The sequence below is a fragment of the Henckelia pumila genome, chromosome 1 (genome assembly GCF_033568475.1).
Source record: "Henckelia pumila isolate YLH828 chromosome 1, ASM3356847v2, whole genome shotgun sequence".
Taxonomy (NCBI): domain Eukaryota; kingdom Viridiplantae; phylum Streptophyta; class Magnoliopsida; order Lamiales; family Gesneriaceae; genus Henckelia; species Henckelia pumila.
Genome location: NC_133120.1, coordinates 167,751,396 through 167,767,768, shown reverse-complemented (window position 1 = coordinate 167,767,768; position 16,373 = coordinate 167,751,396). Strand labels below are relative to the sequence as shown.

Sequence of the window (16,373 nt, the reverse complement as noted above, 5' to 3'; positions counted from 1 at the left end):
ACCAATTAAATCATTCTCTTATAGTTCGTGTACCAAATTGACATTTTACATATAGTTCGTGTATCAAAATGAATTTTACTCAATTAATTTTTAAATAAATATGATATTTTAAAATTAATAAATATAATATTAATTCCTATTAAGGGTAAAATTGACTTTTTAATTGGATAATGTACCAATTAAGCTATTTTCAATAGTTCGTGTACCAATATGATATTTTACCAATAGTTCGTGTACCAAAATACATTTTACTCATATATATATATATATAAGTTAAGAAAGTGCAATGATATATTTAAAATATTAGTTTTAGTGAATAATAGTAGTGTAATTTTTATACAATCATTAAAATGACTAAAAACGGTTACTACATAACCCTCTTACATTATAATATTGTATGTATAGTTATTTTAAACTAAATTTTTTAATCATATAATGTAATTTTAAAAAACAATTTATGCAGTCAAAATATCATTTATAAATTATATATAGGTCAAGACAAATATGAATATTAATCACACTCCATCCCCAACTCTCTGCATGCCAAATACATAGACTTGTTTAATTTTCACACAAATTACGAATATTAATAGAAAAAAAAAAACAAAACAAAATTTACAAACAAAAGTTACTATTAAATATATATTTATTTAATTTATTCGAAAATTCCGCTTATATTTTCAAAACTTAGTTAATATGATTATATTAATGCTAAAAGTAAAAAAAATAGATTATATATTTCGTACAAGTTTTTATTTCATATCGGGGACAGAATCAACTGTGTATTGAAAAGACCCTTTTGTGGGCTGATCTGGGCCCATTTAAGTTGTAGTTGGACAATTGTGACCCAACAAGTCGTAAAGCGCGGCCCCTTAGGCCTCAAGTCCTAAGCGAGCTCTGTAAATTTTTGGTTCCAACTCTCTTCGTTTGCTTGCCGGAGAATCAATTCAATTACCGCCGGAAGGATCCCCAGCTTCTACCGCGAGAATGAGGCGGGCGGCGTTTAATGTTATGACGCGTAAAATTGGCGTGGACAATCGGATCTCTCTTCGCAATTACTATCGTATCGCGGATAGTCTGCTCAAACAGGTACCGTAATACGATCAGCCTTCTACGTGTTTCGGTTGAAATGAACGGATTTTGCATCCTTTTTGCTCATGATAGATGCTTGTAAAGAATTACGTCCATGGAACCAAGTGGATCAGATCGTGCTGTTGGTTTTTATCGTTTTGGGTGTGATTTATGTGGGAACTATGTGTTTGTGCATTTACTTTTTGTATCTTCTTTGAAGAGTCCAGTATTTTTTTTTATTCTGTTGGTATTTTGTTTCCAAATCTTTTTTTCTTAATTTTCTTGGTCGAAATTTTTTTTTGTGGTTCTATGTTGATCAATTGAGGTTGTTTATTTTAGCCCTTGTCTAGGGTTATGGCATTCCGTGTATTAGGTATGCGGGAAGACAACCCTGTTTGGATGACTGATTAATTTTCTTTATGTGCAGGCAAATATTTATAGGGAGGAAAAAAATTTGATTGACTTGTATGTGATACTGCTAAGATACTCGAGGTAAGGCGGCAATATCTGTGTGTATGTTTTGTTTGTTATTTATGAACATCTCTCCGGTTTGTAATGCTGTGAGTTTATGTTTTCAATTTGAGCAGTTTGGTGTCTGAAACTATATGTGACCATCGAGATTACCTTGCATTATGTCAGAAAGAAAGAACTTTTTACAAGAAGGTAGGTATAATGTCCTTATAGTTTCACATGAAATCCATGGGTCCAGTTGACATAGCAGTTGAATTTCTTTGTATATTGGTGTTGCAGAAATTGTTGGATGTTCTAGATGAGCTAGAACAACTAAAGCCACAGGTGCGGCAATTGTTAGATGAACTTGATGAAGTTAATACCACAACTCAACTGCATCAAACTGATGGCCCAAACAAACTTTCTTATGCGTTTTCTGTGAATAATAAAGCTTCCGTAAGCTACAGCAATGTACAGGTATTAAATATGATTTATCTTGTGCTTCTACATGGTAACAAGGTGCATATTATTTTTATGCATTTCATTAGAACTTTTGCATTAACTTTTTTGTGCACTTTGGGAGAAAATAGAAAAAGAAACTAACTACAAAGTTTGTGATAGAAACTCAAATTTTTTTACCCTTTTTCATTTGTTTAAGAGTAATTCCAGTAATTTAACTTTATTTGGGTCTTTGACTAGAAATAAAATAAATATGGCTTCCGAACTGGTGCCATATATGTCAAAAATACTCTTTCTGCACCAGAAACTGGTTTCAGGGAAATAAAATGTAACGTGGTTCGATAAATTACTAAGTGCATGGAAATTGGAAACAAATTATCTGTACATATATTTCATTTTTAGTACCTCATATGAATGGGATTTGTTGTTTTTTCCTGCTCAAGCCATGTAAAATATAAACATTAAATTCTCCTGGTCACGGTTTTAGTGAAAATGTATTTAAGAAGGAACAGCTTTTTGGTAAAGTAGAAATGTATTGATGGAAATGAAGCTACTAAGCAAGATGTATTCAGATTAACATTTCGGTTACACCACAAGTTTTCTTTCTGCCTGCAACTTTTATCTTAGGTATGATAGTATGCTTCATATAGATCATAAAGCATTACATGCCAAGTGAAAGGAGATTGTTGCTAACCAGTTTGATCTGTCTTTGTTTTTTCGGTCTATTGGTCTATAGCAAGTGTGCTCGGGCTTACTTATCGATTTTTCTCCTTCCTTCTAGTGGAGTGCAAGGGGTGTTTCAAAGAAAACGATTAGCAAACTCAATTGAAAGAAACTAATATTATTCTTAAAAATATTTTTATGACTGAATTTGCTGACTGAATTCAAAATGCTTAAATATAGTACTAATTCTAGTCCTAGCACAATTAGAATAATAAGTGTTCTTATATAATAATCTAGGCCAAAGCCAATTAGGATACTAAAAATCCTAACATAAATAAAATACTAATAAATATCCAATTCTAATGCATTTGACTAACTTAAAAAAATCTGAAAACTAATAAATGAAATATGAATGGGAAAGTATTGAACGTGTTCCATTTAATCATAAGTGCATTTGTTTTGGTATAATGATTTAGTACTTAATCATGTTTCCTTGTTCATATGTAATTTTTTTTTCAGACTTTGCCGGTCATCTCCGCACCTTCGTTTTCACCGAAGCAGAATAATATGTACACTGGAGTCTCATCATCAAATTCCATTGACTCACAGTTCCAGAAACTGTGAGTGGTTCTTGAAAACATTCATGGTGTGATTTTAAGATATATTATGCTGTTTTGTAGTTGATTGCTACAAAAATATGCAGCGCTATTTGGTATTTCTCCCATATCACGAGCTATGTTAATTACTTCATTCTCACCTGAGTCTTCGTCGTTCTTCTCTGGCATTTGTAGTTCTGCTATTATTAATTTTAAAAAAATCTTCTTCCTCGTGCATTTAAGCAAGGAATGGTTCAACTTTATTAATTATCAAAACTCAAAGGTGATTATATTTTGGATATTCAACACGTCAATCAATAGCTTTCCCTAGAACGTTTTAAAGAAACACTTAATCCTGTGATTACTCATTGAAATTGAAAAATGGTGTAAGAAATTACATTATCTGAGTATATTTTCTGTTTTTGGGGAGCTGAAAGCAATCGTGTGAGTTATATATATGTAAACAGTTTCTGCTGGTTGCCAATCACAAGTTTAGAGTTTACGTATTTGTTTTCTCATACGTGGTATCTAGCTTTCTTGTCAGCAGACACGTGTATAGTACCTTTGGACGCCATTGTTTTGTTGTTTTGTGTATTGTCTTACTTTTCTGAGTGGAGCTGGCATTTGCTATCTTGTTCCATACCTAAATCTACCGTGATGTATCTTTTTTAGATACCTACTTTGTATATCTTTCTCCTGATCTTCTTTGATCTAATTGCTAAGTTTCATCTGGGCAAATAACCTATGAAAGAAACAAATTGTATCAAACTGCTTTTTCAGTTATGGAAGGCTGTGGAAACTGATATAGTTGCTAAATATTGCAGGTCTCTCAGTTTACCTCTTCCAAAGCAGGAAACATTGTCTAGGCATTCGTTTTTGGGACCAAATGGTCTTCGCGGTCAATGGATGGTGCCAGCGGCAGAGATTAAGGTGGTCGGAGTAAATTTTATTGTGTCCACTTGCTTGGTTTTCCCATTTAAAGAAATAATTTTATTCTATCTCACTGATTTGGTGTTCAGCTCAACTTAATTGTTTGATGAATTTTCATAACCCAGGTTAACTATCCAACCAATATAATCGTGGATTCAAGTGAAATATCAAGGTACAGATTCTATCATGACTGAATGTTTGCCAACGTTTTTTCAGTGTTTTCTCTCTCTCCCTCTCCCTCTCCCTCTCCCTCCCCCCTCCCTCCCTCCCTCCCTCCCTCCCCCCTGGGAGTGGGTGGGGTGAGCGAAAGGTTGTGTTGGTAAATGAATAGTGTCTATCGTACCCTCCAAATTTACAATGATAGTGTCGTGACTCATCACCGGTGATTGATAGTTGTCCTCGTGTATAAGACACACAGATGCACACATGTACTTTTAGTTAATTGGTTTTAACAGTTCAAGATTATGCCTATATGTTTATAGCTTGAATCAGGGTGTGCGACTTGACCCTGTCACAGTAGAAGACAGTGCTTCAAAAATGGAAACATCAGCCATGGACTCTGTTCTATCTTTAGATGATGGTAGATGGCTACGTCCTGTTGAGGAATCTGCTCATCCACTAAACAATGAATTGGAGAAGAATGATTTTCAGTTGGGTAATATCTGGCAACCTTCTCCACCTCCTGTTCGTGCGAAGGTACAACCAGAGGTGCTTCCTATATGTCCATCAAAAGTTGCTGATCCAAGGCCAGGGCCACCAAAGCTCTCTCAGGATGGGTTGCCCAGTTCAAATTCTTACCAAGATCTTCATATAGTGAGTTTGCGGTCTTGATCCTACAGTTGTAAATAATAGAAAATCATGGCTACCCTTCCGTTTTCTTATCATTTCAACTTAACCCCGATATTTTTTAATATATTAATATAATTCTTGCACTTGTCTGTGATGGTCATTTGTTTGCTTGTGTTGTAGCCAGTTAAGATGTTGGAAGATTTTTTGAGAGTAGCACGAAAAAATACTGAGAAGAATTTGGAAACTTGTGCTGTTCTTGCTGGCTCGCTAGTAAGACCGAGACTTTCTAAAGGAAAAATTGTACAGCTTATTTGAAACATGTTCTGTTGGTGGTATCTAATATCTTTAATTTCCTTGGTAATGCAGCGGAATAGAGTTTTTCAAATTACTACGCTCATAATCCCCAAGCAGGAGTCGACTTCAGATTCGGTATTATATTTGCACAAATTTATGTACGAGGTTTTATTTCACAACCCCCTAAAAGCATGGAATAAGTTGGTCAAACTATTTTTTCAGAAAATTTTATTAAAATATGATTAGTTTATGTTTTTCGGAATTATGGGAAATTTAAATTTAATAATGGTAACTTTTATCATTTCCAATCTTCTGATCTTAAAAAGGTTCTCGATCTTTGGTATAAAAAGATTTACTGCCTATAGCAACATATATTTCTATTTACTCGTAGGACAAGTAGATGACCCGTGTTAAAGTTGAGTTTTAAATATCATGTCTTTCTTCCATAGTGTTGCTCACTAATAGCCGATATGAATTCCCCCATTAAATTTCAATATTGATTGGGATTCTGAGCATACTTTTTAGCTATTTTAGTTTTCAACGACAATCTAATTGAAGTTACCTTGTTTATGTTTAGTGCCAAACATTGAATGAAGAAGAGATTTTTGATGTTCAAGATGCGCGCTCCCTTTTTCCACTTGGGTGGATTCATGTAAGTCTTGTACCAGCTTTGCGCATTAGCCACTAGTCCACTACATTTAACCTCTTAGGCATAATTGGCCTTTTGTAATCTTGGATTTGATTGTTGTGTGGCTTTTTCCAATATTTGGCTGTTGGAAATTAAGAAATGACTGGCATAATTTTGATGATATGATATATTAACAAAAGCATCAAAATGTTGTTTTCATTCAGTCATTTGTTTCTGTTTCCTTGCCTCCTGTCCTCAACATTCTGAATTCGCGTGAGCACCAGAAATTTCTCTTTTCTGTCTTCTACATTCAAGTACTGCAGATATAGCTTTCTGTGTATTGAGAACCTGGGTGTTCATGTAAAGTTTCTTCTTCATTTGACATGAAGAGGCTAATGTTTTTCTTATCTGCAGTTTGTGATCCTTGCTTGGCAGAGGCTTCTGTGTTGAAACATTCTGTTGAAATGCATAATTCTTGGGACCGATTGAATATCTTGTTTTAGAAGCTCTATATGATAATTTATTTTTCCTTAACTAGATAACTTTTCCTATGGGGAATTTGGGCCTTTACAGTTGACATCATTTACAATATTACCGTGTTGATTTTGAATCTTAATTCTTAACATCTGCCATCTTTGGTTGCCCATTGTCTTGTAGGGTATTTTTCGCGATGATTTCTAACATAAACATAATAACGACGAAAATGTATTTGAGAACAACTCAAGGGTTGCTCTGCGCGAATATCGTATAGTTCATATAATTATCATCTGTTAATCCAATATAATGTATTTTTCACAATCTGGTTCTTGATTTGCAGACACATCCAACACAAACTTGTTTTATGTCTTCGGTCGATTTGCACACTCATTACTCATACCAGGTACAGTAAAACTGTATGGTGTTGATTTGACTTCACTAGCCCAATTCCTCAAAATTTTCATGCTGGTGCATGTATGAGTTATTGTGCCAATCAGAATATTTTATCGTGTAACCGTGAGTTCCTCATATTTGGTACGAAGGCCCATTGGTAAGATATTATGAGCAGTTTGATCGTAACTTGTACTGAAAATTGGCTGAGAAAAACTGCATCTGGTTTCTGGAAGAATATGATGTAGACATTTTCTTTGTTGGAAGACTGTAATAAGGGGGAAGAAATCATTTCCTGAGTGGAAAAATATCAAATGGGAGTCTATTTACTTCAGGAGAATGCCTATCCATGTTGTTTTATTGAGTTTTATTCTTTTCTTTTGTTCTCTTTCTGCTCTGCTTTACTTTGCTAGACTAAACAATTTTACTCTTCATAAGAACCTCTGACTTGTTTCTAGGTTATGTTACAAGAAGCGATTGCTATTGTCATGGCTCCTACGGACACATCAAGGTATAGTTTTACTTATTTCTGATAAATTACATCCGCTTTACTGTGAAATCAATAATTTTCTCTTTCCCTATTTGTAATCAAGGGTTTTTCCTTTTCCTGTCAATCTACCCTAAAGACCATGTTCCACATCAGTGACCCGAAGCATCACCAAATGCAACAGCTTATTTTTATAAACTTTATTTATTGGGGATGGTAATTATCCTGTGGACCGGTGTGCGGTTGATGCCACATGGTTTTCTACTTATTTGAGAATGTGTATACTACATTGTGAAACACTGGCCCATCTTATGTCTTCCTTAAAGATTTTACATGGATGTTTCGCTAAACAGTTTTCATCTTTGGTCTGAGGTCTACTATTATTTTAATGCACGTGGATATTTATTTGATATCGTTTGCACAGCGTTGAGGAATATCGATGCTGCCATTGTTCTCTTTCTAGATCTGTTGAATTAATTTGTATATCTGTATTCATTGCAGCCCTCATGGAATATTCCATCTTTCTGATCCTGGTGGTGTTGCTGTTATTCGAAACTGTCAACAGCGTGGTTTCCATCCTCATGAAGAGCCAGACGATGGAAGTCCCATTTATGAGCACTGCTCCCATGTTTATATGAATCCTAATATGAAATTCGACGTGGTTGATCTTCGGTGACCCAAGAGTGTACAGTAACACAGTCATTATAAACATCGCTCCCTGCTCGTGACATTTTGTACATTCCTTTCAGATTTTGTGAATATAAATCGACTTTATATCTTATTAACGTGTACATGAGCGTGTCTTTTTATCTTTTCTATTATATAATTATCCCTTTGTTCACTGCATTTCTCGTTTTTTTTCCTTTTGTTAGCTTTTCTTTCGTTTTTTCAATTGTTCGACTGGATTTTGGACTCCATCAACCACCATAGTCAATATGTCTTTGCTTGTGTCTATTGATTTGCCGAATTTGAACAAGAACTTACAATCATCTTTTTCATATTGTTCAAAGGGATTATTACTTTTTGCATCAGGTGCAAATTCCTTGACAAATTCCTTGACGAGAAAAGAAACAATATTTTTGATACAGTGAAAATGACTTTTTAAGATGGAGTGTGACTTGCTTAAGCTCAATTCTTAATACATGATACCATCCTATCATTTTTTCCATGGGAGTCTATAACCCAAAGTCAGAAAAAATCAACCCCACTGTAAATGTAACATTCTAATTTTTTTTAGAAGGTACACAATTATCTTTTTTTATTATTATTAAGATAACTATCTTTAGGAATTGAATTTTGGTTCCTAACATTTTAGGAATTACGATATAAATTGCAATCTTGTGGCCACCATCTATTCTAACAAACGAATATTATTTTTCAATTTATATTTGACTAAAGTCATTTCCCAAATTCGCCATGTACCAAATATCAAATATAGGCAAAAAAAATTATTATAAATTGACAAGTAAATTACAACATTTACGTGGCCTAAAATTGAAAACAATGCTCCTAAACTACTAAAGTATAAAAATATACAAGACTAAAAGTTTAATCAACCTTTTTCAATAATTTAAATTCTTGATTCTGTTAATGCTTACTTGGACTCGTATTTGTAATGAAAGCAGTGCCCCCAAAATCACTCACAGCTAGTTTGCACTGGATTTCTCTGATGATAACTATTGAATGCATACTATGTATGCTTCTGCATAGTGTTTGGATTGTAGCAGCTTCCACCTTGCTGGATTGTAAGTTGTGCTAGGAGTGGTGACAGGATTGGTTATAGGTATCGTGGGACCGATTGGATTCATAATGGGAGCAGTGACCGTCGTCACCGGAGATGAGATATCGGGTGGGATGGTAACGGTGGCAGGAGTGGTGACTGGATTTGTTATGGGAGTGGTGGGATAAGGAGTACTAACGGAGGGATTGGAGAAATCGTGCCGGATGTTTGCGATATATGCCTTTCGCCATATATGGAGTGCATGTTCATGATCTTTTGTTTCTAGTTCTTTCTGCTTAAAATCCTTGACCACGGCACAACGTGAAATGATCCTACACATGAAGCACATCCAAGTGAAATTTCATTCGGGTCGATCCGAACCAAATACTTGCATTTGCTACACATAAACAAATCTCATTTAATATGCTAAATGAAGGAATAGAAGAATCAAACTATAATTCTTACCTGAGGAGCAAGAAATGTGGATTGCCAGAAGGAAACACAAGTCAAACATTGAAGCTGCACTATCCATTTGAATGAAGGTGTATTTTGGAGTTGAATATTGGGATATCTGAATATGTTGTGAATGTGAGTCGGAAATTGAAGCACTTAAAAATGCCATGTAGTTTGAAAGACATAAGTGAGAAATTATATGAAATCGACTCATTTATATAAAGAAAGACGTCATCTCAAGAAATTACTCTATTTGTTGCTTGTATCGTATCATAATATCACCCGCTTTTACTTCATGATTTGGAATATTTAGATAGAAACGGGCGATAGGCGACTTGTATAAGAATAATCCGGTATGGATTCATTGAAAAGAAATATTATATGCACAATGAAAATTACATGTTGTACTAAAGGTTTGCTTTGAAATTACAAAATTATCCATTCATTTTATTTCACAAATACTTTTTCAAAAATACATTTAAAATAATTTTATGATCTCAAATACATTGTACAACTCAATGCATTGCTCCTATTGTACATAAATGATAACTCTGCCTTCATAAAGCAAAAAATCATTCTTAGATTTCACATTATCCTTAATTCTATCCACAGAAGGTGCATATATGGTTGCAGCCATATATGACCGATTTATCAAATACAAAGGGATTCCTCGAGAACATGAACAAGAGGTAAATATTATTTGTAGTCTAGACACTAATCCAGATGTCGGAAATAACTTCATCTACCAAAGATTCAAGAATGCAAAACTCAATCTGTACCCCGAGTTCAAACGCTTCAATTTCAAAATCGAGCCATCTACCCTGTTGCCTGCTCATGTCCTTATCTACAAGTTCATCAACATCAGTGTCTCCGATGGCTCCCCAACTAGAAATTTCCCTGTACACTTCTTCCGCTAGTCGCTCCTGTCGCTCCTTTCCTCTAAGCACCGATACACCCTTGGCCCATAATCTGCATCCTCCACCGACATATCGCCTGCATCTTAGGTCCAAGCATTCGCTCACGCAATTAAACAGAACCAATTGGTCTAATCTTGGAACGAGCCCACGGCCATTCAAACACTCTGTCCAACTTTCCAATTGTTCAAAAAGACGAGGATCAATGATTTCACTTGAGTGTCCTAAAGCATAATCTATAAACATCAGTTCTATATTACATAACATCTCCTTCACATACTCTAGTTCCCACATTCTTGGCTTCTCACAATTAATCGAGACTAAGGTTGTCTCTTCCCTTTTTCCTATCCTTTGGAAAGAAGTTGAAGAAGCTGAGTCTGATAATTCAGTATCCCCTTGGACTGAACCTAACACTTTCAAAGTATACAAACTAAGCACTTCCTGTACTTTACTTGATGAGCACTGTTTGCTACCTGAAATTAGTAGTAAAAACACAGTAATATAAAGTTGGTTAATGCACTTATCATATTTATTATCATGTGCCAATTTACAATATAAGCATGTTAGCTACCTCCGGAGCTATTACTCTCCGTTGTATCTGAAGAATTGCAACTGTCCACAAAAGAAGAATGCTCAAGAACTGATACTGGACTAAGAAGCTGGCAATCGAGTAACTTTCTGTATTCAGATATATAGCTGCTACACTTGCCAATTTCTTCCAGAACCCCCTACGTGAACATTAAGCTTATTTGTTAAGTTTTCTCAACACGATGGACAATCTAAGCAAACATTAATGTTTCCGCTGATTTTCGACAAACAAGCTTCATAGTAATGCCTGCATAATCAATTTTGTCTATGATTTAAATAAACTAATATCAAGGAAACTGGCGAGCATTTGTTACCCCGTGAAAAATTTACAGAAAATAAACAGAACTGAAAGTTGAATTCATTTCTGGAAAGTGGTAATGCCTGATTACTTTTTGCAAATAGAAGGAACTAAGTTATCAGCAAAATAAGTAAATAATATACATCAACCCCCATTACAGAATAGACAAACACTTTCATCTGCTGATTATTAACTGAGAAATTGATTTTGAAATCATTTACTTTCCAAATATGACACGATATTCAGAAACAAATCTTCTCAAGAAACTTCAGATGAAAAGTGAGAATTTATCCACTAATTCAAGATATGCCTGGCACATCTTTCGGGTTGTGGATCCCTTAATATTCATCAATTAAAGCATGAGCCAGGTTGGCTTACCTGGTTATCTGTGTGCATTCCATCTTTGATATTGTTTTCTTCTTGCACCGTCGAGCTCATTAAGGCATCCAGACCTGGAGCAGCATCATGTAAAAGTGAACCTGATTTAGGTGGCGAAAAATCTATCTTTTGAGCCAGTTCTTTTAGCTGTTGCTCCAAAACGGTGCTTAATGGATCACCTCCTTTAACATTACGACCAAGAATAGAAAATGTTGAAGCAAATGTACCATCAGAGTTAAGTGGTGTCCTTTTACTTTGAGAATTTCCATAGATTATCTCACAGTTAACCCTTTTCTCAGAGGGACTTCCAGATAGAGCTCCCAATCGCGTCATTGGAGCACTGAATGTAAAAGAAATAACATCAGTTCCTGTCTTTCCACCATCTTGATTCCAACTACTTTGTCTTTCCACAATAGCACTTGATTGAATGACTTTCCCATTTTTATCTATCCGAACATTATGAGCATCCTGATTTCTTGCACAGAGGTGATTCCCATCAACTGATCGTTTTTTATGAGTAAAACTTTCAGAAATAGAAGAGGAAATTCCTCTTTTATCATCTTTAATCTCTGAGCCCAACTTCCTTGAACTAAATTTAGAGGTGCCCGAAAGTTGATATGAATTGCTTTGCCCAGCAGAAGAAACATCTCCACTCGGTTCTCTCCCACCTCGTGCCTTTGATGGCAAAGATAATTTTCCTTTATCAGCAATGCAATTTTGCTTCCGATTGTTTTGGCGGAGCACACTTGAACCATTTGACATAGATGGCTTCTTAACTGTACTTTTAAGTTTCGTGGATTTGAACTGTTGGTTAGGACTAAACTCACTTGTTTCTTTATGAATGGCCAAGTTTCTGCTGCCACTCAAGGCTAGGCCTTCTCTCTTCTGAACATTTGCCTTTGCCTGTAGAGCAAGTGAAATGGAATTCCCTTTGTTTTTCATGCCAACAGAAGATTCTTCTGAATCTCGAAAAACCCCCGTAGATATTGCATCCACTGATCTTTTTGAACTCTTGTTCGTAGAAATCCCCCTAAGATTCTTGCTAGAATAAGATTCACCAGATCTCTGAGAAGCTTTAGAAAGGTTTGATTGTTTTTGAGCTGCTTGGGCCTTCTCCTTCAAATCCTTCAATCTTAGAGGCAATGAAGAAGATCCAACAGGAGGTAACTTTGTTTTTTTTTTAACCTGAAGTCCTGGATCAATGATTTTAGCAGCAGCTTCCATTATGTGAGCAGCACTCTTCGATGGTATAAAGTTCACTCTTTTAACAGGAGATAGAAGTCTGTGGTGGGTGATTGGAATTGATTTCGCTGATTTAGGTGGCAGCACTTCAGTTTGAAACTTTTTAATGCGCCGGTTCATCTCCTGATGTTTTGGCTCCATAGAATTCTGGACTGATATTTCTGTATTTTGACATCCAAGATTTTTGGTTTCATAATCGGTAACACAGGGTGATTGAGAAGTAATACATGGGGTAGAGGAAGGCTCGGAGATTTTAGATTCTGGCAAAGATTCCAATCCCATAAGCCTGGCAACAACCCCAGGGGCCTTGGGTCCATAGAAGTCCTCATCAGTGACTGATGAAGCACAACTAAAGTCACTACTTTCTTTAATTCTCAATCCAGCAGCAAATTCATCCTCATTCAGCTGGACATGGCAAAAGAAATATTTTAGCCTACAAAACTGTAAACAAAAGGCTCCAATCATTTGCTATCTATCATTACCGTTTGAAGCTGGGCCACTTGCGGATATCCATTAGCTCTTTTTATCTGTTTGGATTGCCCTACATTAATGAGAATAATAAATGTTCAAGCCATGAGAAAATATAAATACGAATGTGCATTGTTAACAACTACGGCAACACAACTGGAACACATTCAGTTGTACCTGATAATTCTGAATTGGTTAAGAACAACTTCTTACGAGACTTCGCATTCCAATCAAATAACTGGAGGAGGCTGTCGACATAATTTCCACCTTTGGAAACTTTTTTCTCCATTCCCCTCTGCTAAGCGAAACAAAATTTGACAAACTGAAAGTTACAGCGAGGATGCAAATTTTATCTCGCATCTGTCCATCTGCAACTCAATTAAAAATAAAGGGTGATTTTATGTTCCCCCCAAGAAAATTTGGGTGAAGAAAGCTTAGAGAAATACTGTCCTGATGTCACAACAACATATTCTTGCGACTTCGCATCTATTATTCAAGTTACATATCAGAAAAATATTTGCAACATAAGGAAAGTCTTTGCCAAATGTAGTTCAGACTAGGAAGCATAAAAATGTAAAGGTTTCGGACGAATGAAAAATATCAAATCCTGATGCATAAATGATGATTGGTTGGTGACCACCTCACATCAAAATAATCATTTCAAAAAAAACCTTTGTTCTATTTACTAAAATTTCTAAAGAGATTCATGATTGTACGTTTTGACTTTTGAGAGATTCACGTTTGTCCGCTTTAAGGAAACTAAGAAATCAAAAAATAAGTACAGCGATGCAGCGCATGAAAACAAAACAGATTATGCCCAACGGATTCCAAAAAAACTGATTCCAACCAAAAATCTCTACACTGGCATCAAAAACATTATTATCCTCATCGCATTGTATTAATACTGAACCACAGGTAAATTTGTGTATTCATGGTTCAGACATGTAGCATTAGAAGTTTTTTCTTCCTCGAAGACTGAATCCTAGCTTCAAACTATAATAGATTTACAAACTTCTTATACATAGACACCTGTCTAACAATTGAAAGAACCAGCATTAACTCTTTCAACTTGACTACTAGGAACAAAATAATCGGTCCTAGGGACGGTTCTTCACCGTGGACAAGTGAACAACAAAAGCGAGTTAAATTTAATGTTACCATTAGAGATCCTTTCTCCAACCCGAGCATGGAGTTTGAATAATTATGATTTTAAGTGGGTGGAATATTATCATTGAAATGATTCAAAAGTCATCTTGTAACTCAAGTACCAGATCCTATTAGATTCTAACAACTAATGCGTAGTTTTCTACTTCATTCGGATAGCATTTAGATCAACAGAGTCACAAAGCCAGAGAAAGTTCCGCAATCAAGCAATCTGATCGTACTCCTATATCCACTAGAGACTTAAGCTAATCCACAATCCTGTTAACTAAAACATTAAGAAAAAATAAAATGTGCGACCAGTTGAGGTCAAGATCTCTTCAGATCCCCACCGGAGTAGCAAACCCCCATAAAATTGAAGACCCATTTCGTTTTCCAAACACCGGAGCAGTAAAACAATGGTAAATCAAGAAAACTCACACAGCCCACTTGAGGTCAAGATCTCTTCAGATCCCCACACTGGAAAAAGCAGCGAACTTTATCACAAAGAGCCTACATTTATCAAGAAAATGTATGAATTTTTTCTTTTCTTTTTTTTTTTTTTGGACAATGTATGAATTAGAGGTAGAGAATGCTGGATTTGAGAAGTTTTGAGAGAGGAAATGGACGTTTATGGACAGAAGAGAGCAGTGAGTTGGAGCTGTCCTCCATGAGGGGTGTTGATATGAGATGGAAGCAATAAATGATGTGAGACCGTGGCAATTATTTCAGATTTTGCTCTTTCAAATCTTACTGTAAACTGTTAACACATCTTGAAATAGAAAAATATAACATGGTAAATGGTCATAATTGTGGGTGATTCGGATGTAGTCGAGGGTTTTCTTTGGTTGCACCGTCTTTTAATATTGTTCGATTTTTATGGTAAATTTCAATCTATCTTAAGATTATTATTTTAATCATAAATTTAATCTCACATGATTCATCACATCAACAATATATCATTAATTACGTTTATGTGAAAATTATGAATCATTTGATATATGGTTTGAATATTATCTTTAGTGTAAAATCTCAACTAATCTTTAGTAGCTAATCTACAATTGTTATTTCGCCCCCTCCATCTTAACTTCCAATGCAACTCAATAAAACTTCTTTTCTTAATGAAAAACAAAAAAAAAATGCGATGAATATAATACAAATACGATAAAACTATTTTGTGTGTATATGTCAAATATTGTATTATTTTAATAATGAATTATTTTTAAAAATTAATTTCTCCCCTGACTCGGTCCCTGGTTAATATTATTATATTTTATAGTAAAATGTTAGAATCAATGTAACGTCACAGGAAGGGATTTTCAAAATTCTAAATGCCAGACAACGTGGGGTCCACTTGTGTGTCTCTCTTTCTTTTGAAGCACTGCTCAAGAACGGAGTTCACGTGTAAAAGTAAAGGAGATGGATAGATTTTACTCTAAGCTATCGGTGTGAGTGTGATACGTGTTCGTATACTTGTTTGTAAAAACATGACATAGTTTTACGATTTAATTTCATAAGAGAGATTTTTTATTTGAATTATATATAAAAAATATTATTATTTGTGTAATAAATATTTTATTGTAAATTTGAACATGATTGACAAGTTTCACATATAAAATCTATGCGATCATTTCAAAAAACATCTAATAGATGTTTTATATATTATTTTATAATAAAGTAAGGGGTACTATAATAACTATATATGGTATATTTATGTGAACTTTTAAATTTACGCTTATTAATTATTATTAATATGCAACCTCTAAATATAATTGATTATGAATTCTTTTTTTTGCAAACACTAACTAAATATCATTAATTTTATATATTATCAATTTATATTGGTGAAGTTTAATCTTGGGAAATAATTTTTGTCACCATATAATTTTTAACAACTTTTACAATTTATTTCTATTTCAAAATAAAAGTCAAGTTTTT

General features: G+C 34.7%; 2 protein-coding genes across 2 annotated transcripts; one reads left to right on the top strand and one right to left on the bottom strand.

The window, feature by feature from the left end:
• Nucleotides 1–869: 869 nt before the first annotated feature.
• On the top strand, nucleotides 870–8,073 carry LOC140880698 (AMSH-like ubiquitin thioesterase 3). Its single transcript, XM_073285369.1, has 14 exons — nucleotides 870–1,089; nucleotides 1,499–1,563; nucleotides 1,659–1,734; nucleotides 1,822–1,998; nucleotides 3,163–3,263; nucleotides 4,064–4,169; nucleotides 4,295–4,341; nucleotides 4,652–4,982; nucleotides 5,139–5,228; nucleotides 5,325–5,387; nucleotides 5,830–5,904; nucleotides 6,698–6,760; nucleotides 7,206–7,258; nucleotides 7,736–8,073. Exons 1-14 carry the CDS (start codon nucleotides 988–990, stop codon nucleotides 7,908–7,910), a joined length of 1,524 nt encoding a protein of 507 aa, XP_073141470.1. The 5' UTR covers nucleotides 870–987; the 3' UTR covers nucleotides 7,911–8,073.
• A 1,842-nt stretch (nucleotides 8,074–9,915) lies between these two features.
• Nucleotides 9,916–15,130, bottom strand: LOC140888600 (uncharacterized). The gene is made up of 6 exons (XM_073296297.1): nucleotides 14,877–15,130; nucleotides 13,473–13,663; nucleotides 13,310–13,368; nucleotides 11,586–13,232; nucleotides 10,893–11,049; nucleotides 9,916–10,794 (listed from the first exon to the last, which is right to left on the bottom strand). The coding sequence occupies exons 2-6, from the start codon at nucleotides 13,582–13,584 to the stop codon at nucleotides 10,115–10,117; spliced, it is 2,655 nt and encodes an 884-aa protein (XP_073152398.1). The 5' UTR covers nucleotides 13,585–13,663; nucleotides 14,877–15,130; the 3' UTR covers nucleotides 9,916–10,114.
• Nucleotides 15,131–16,373: the final 1,243 nt, after the last annotated feature.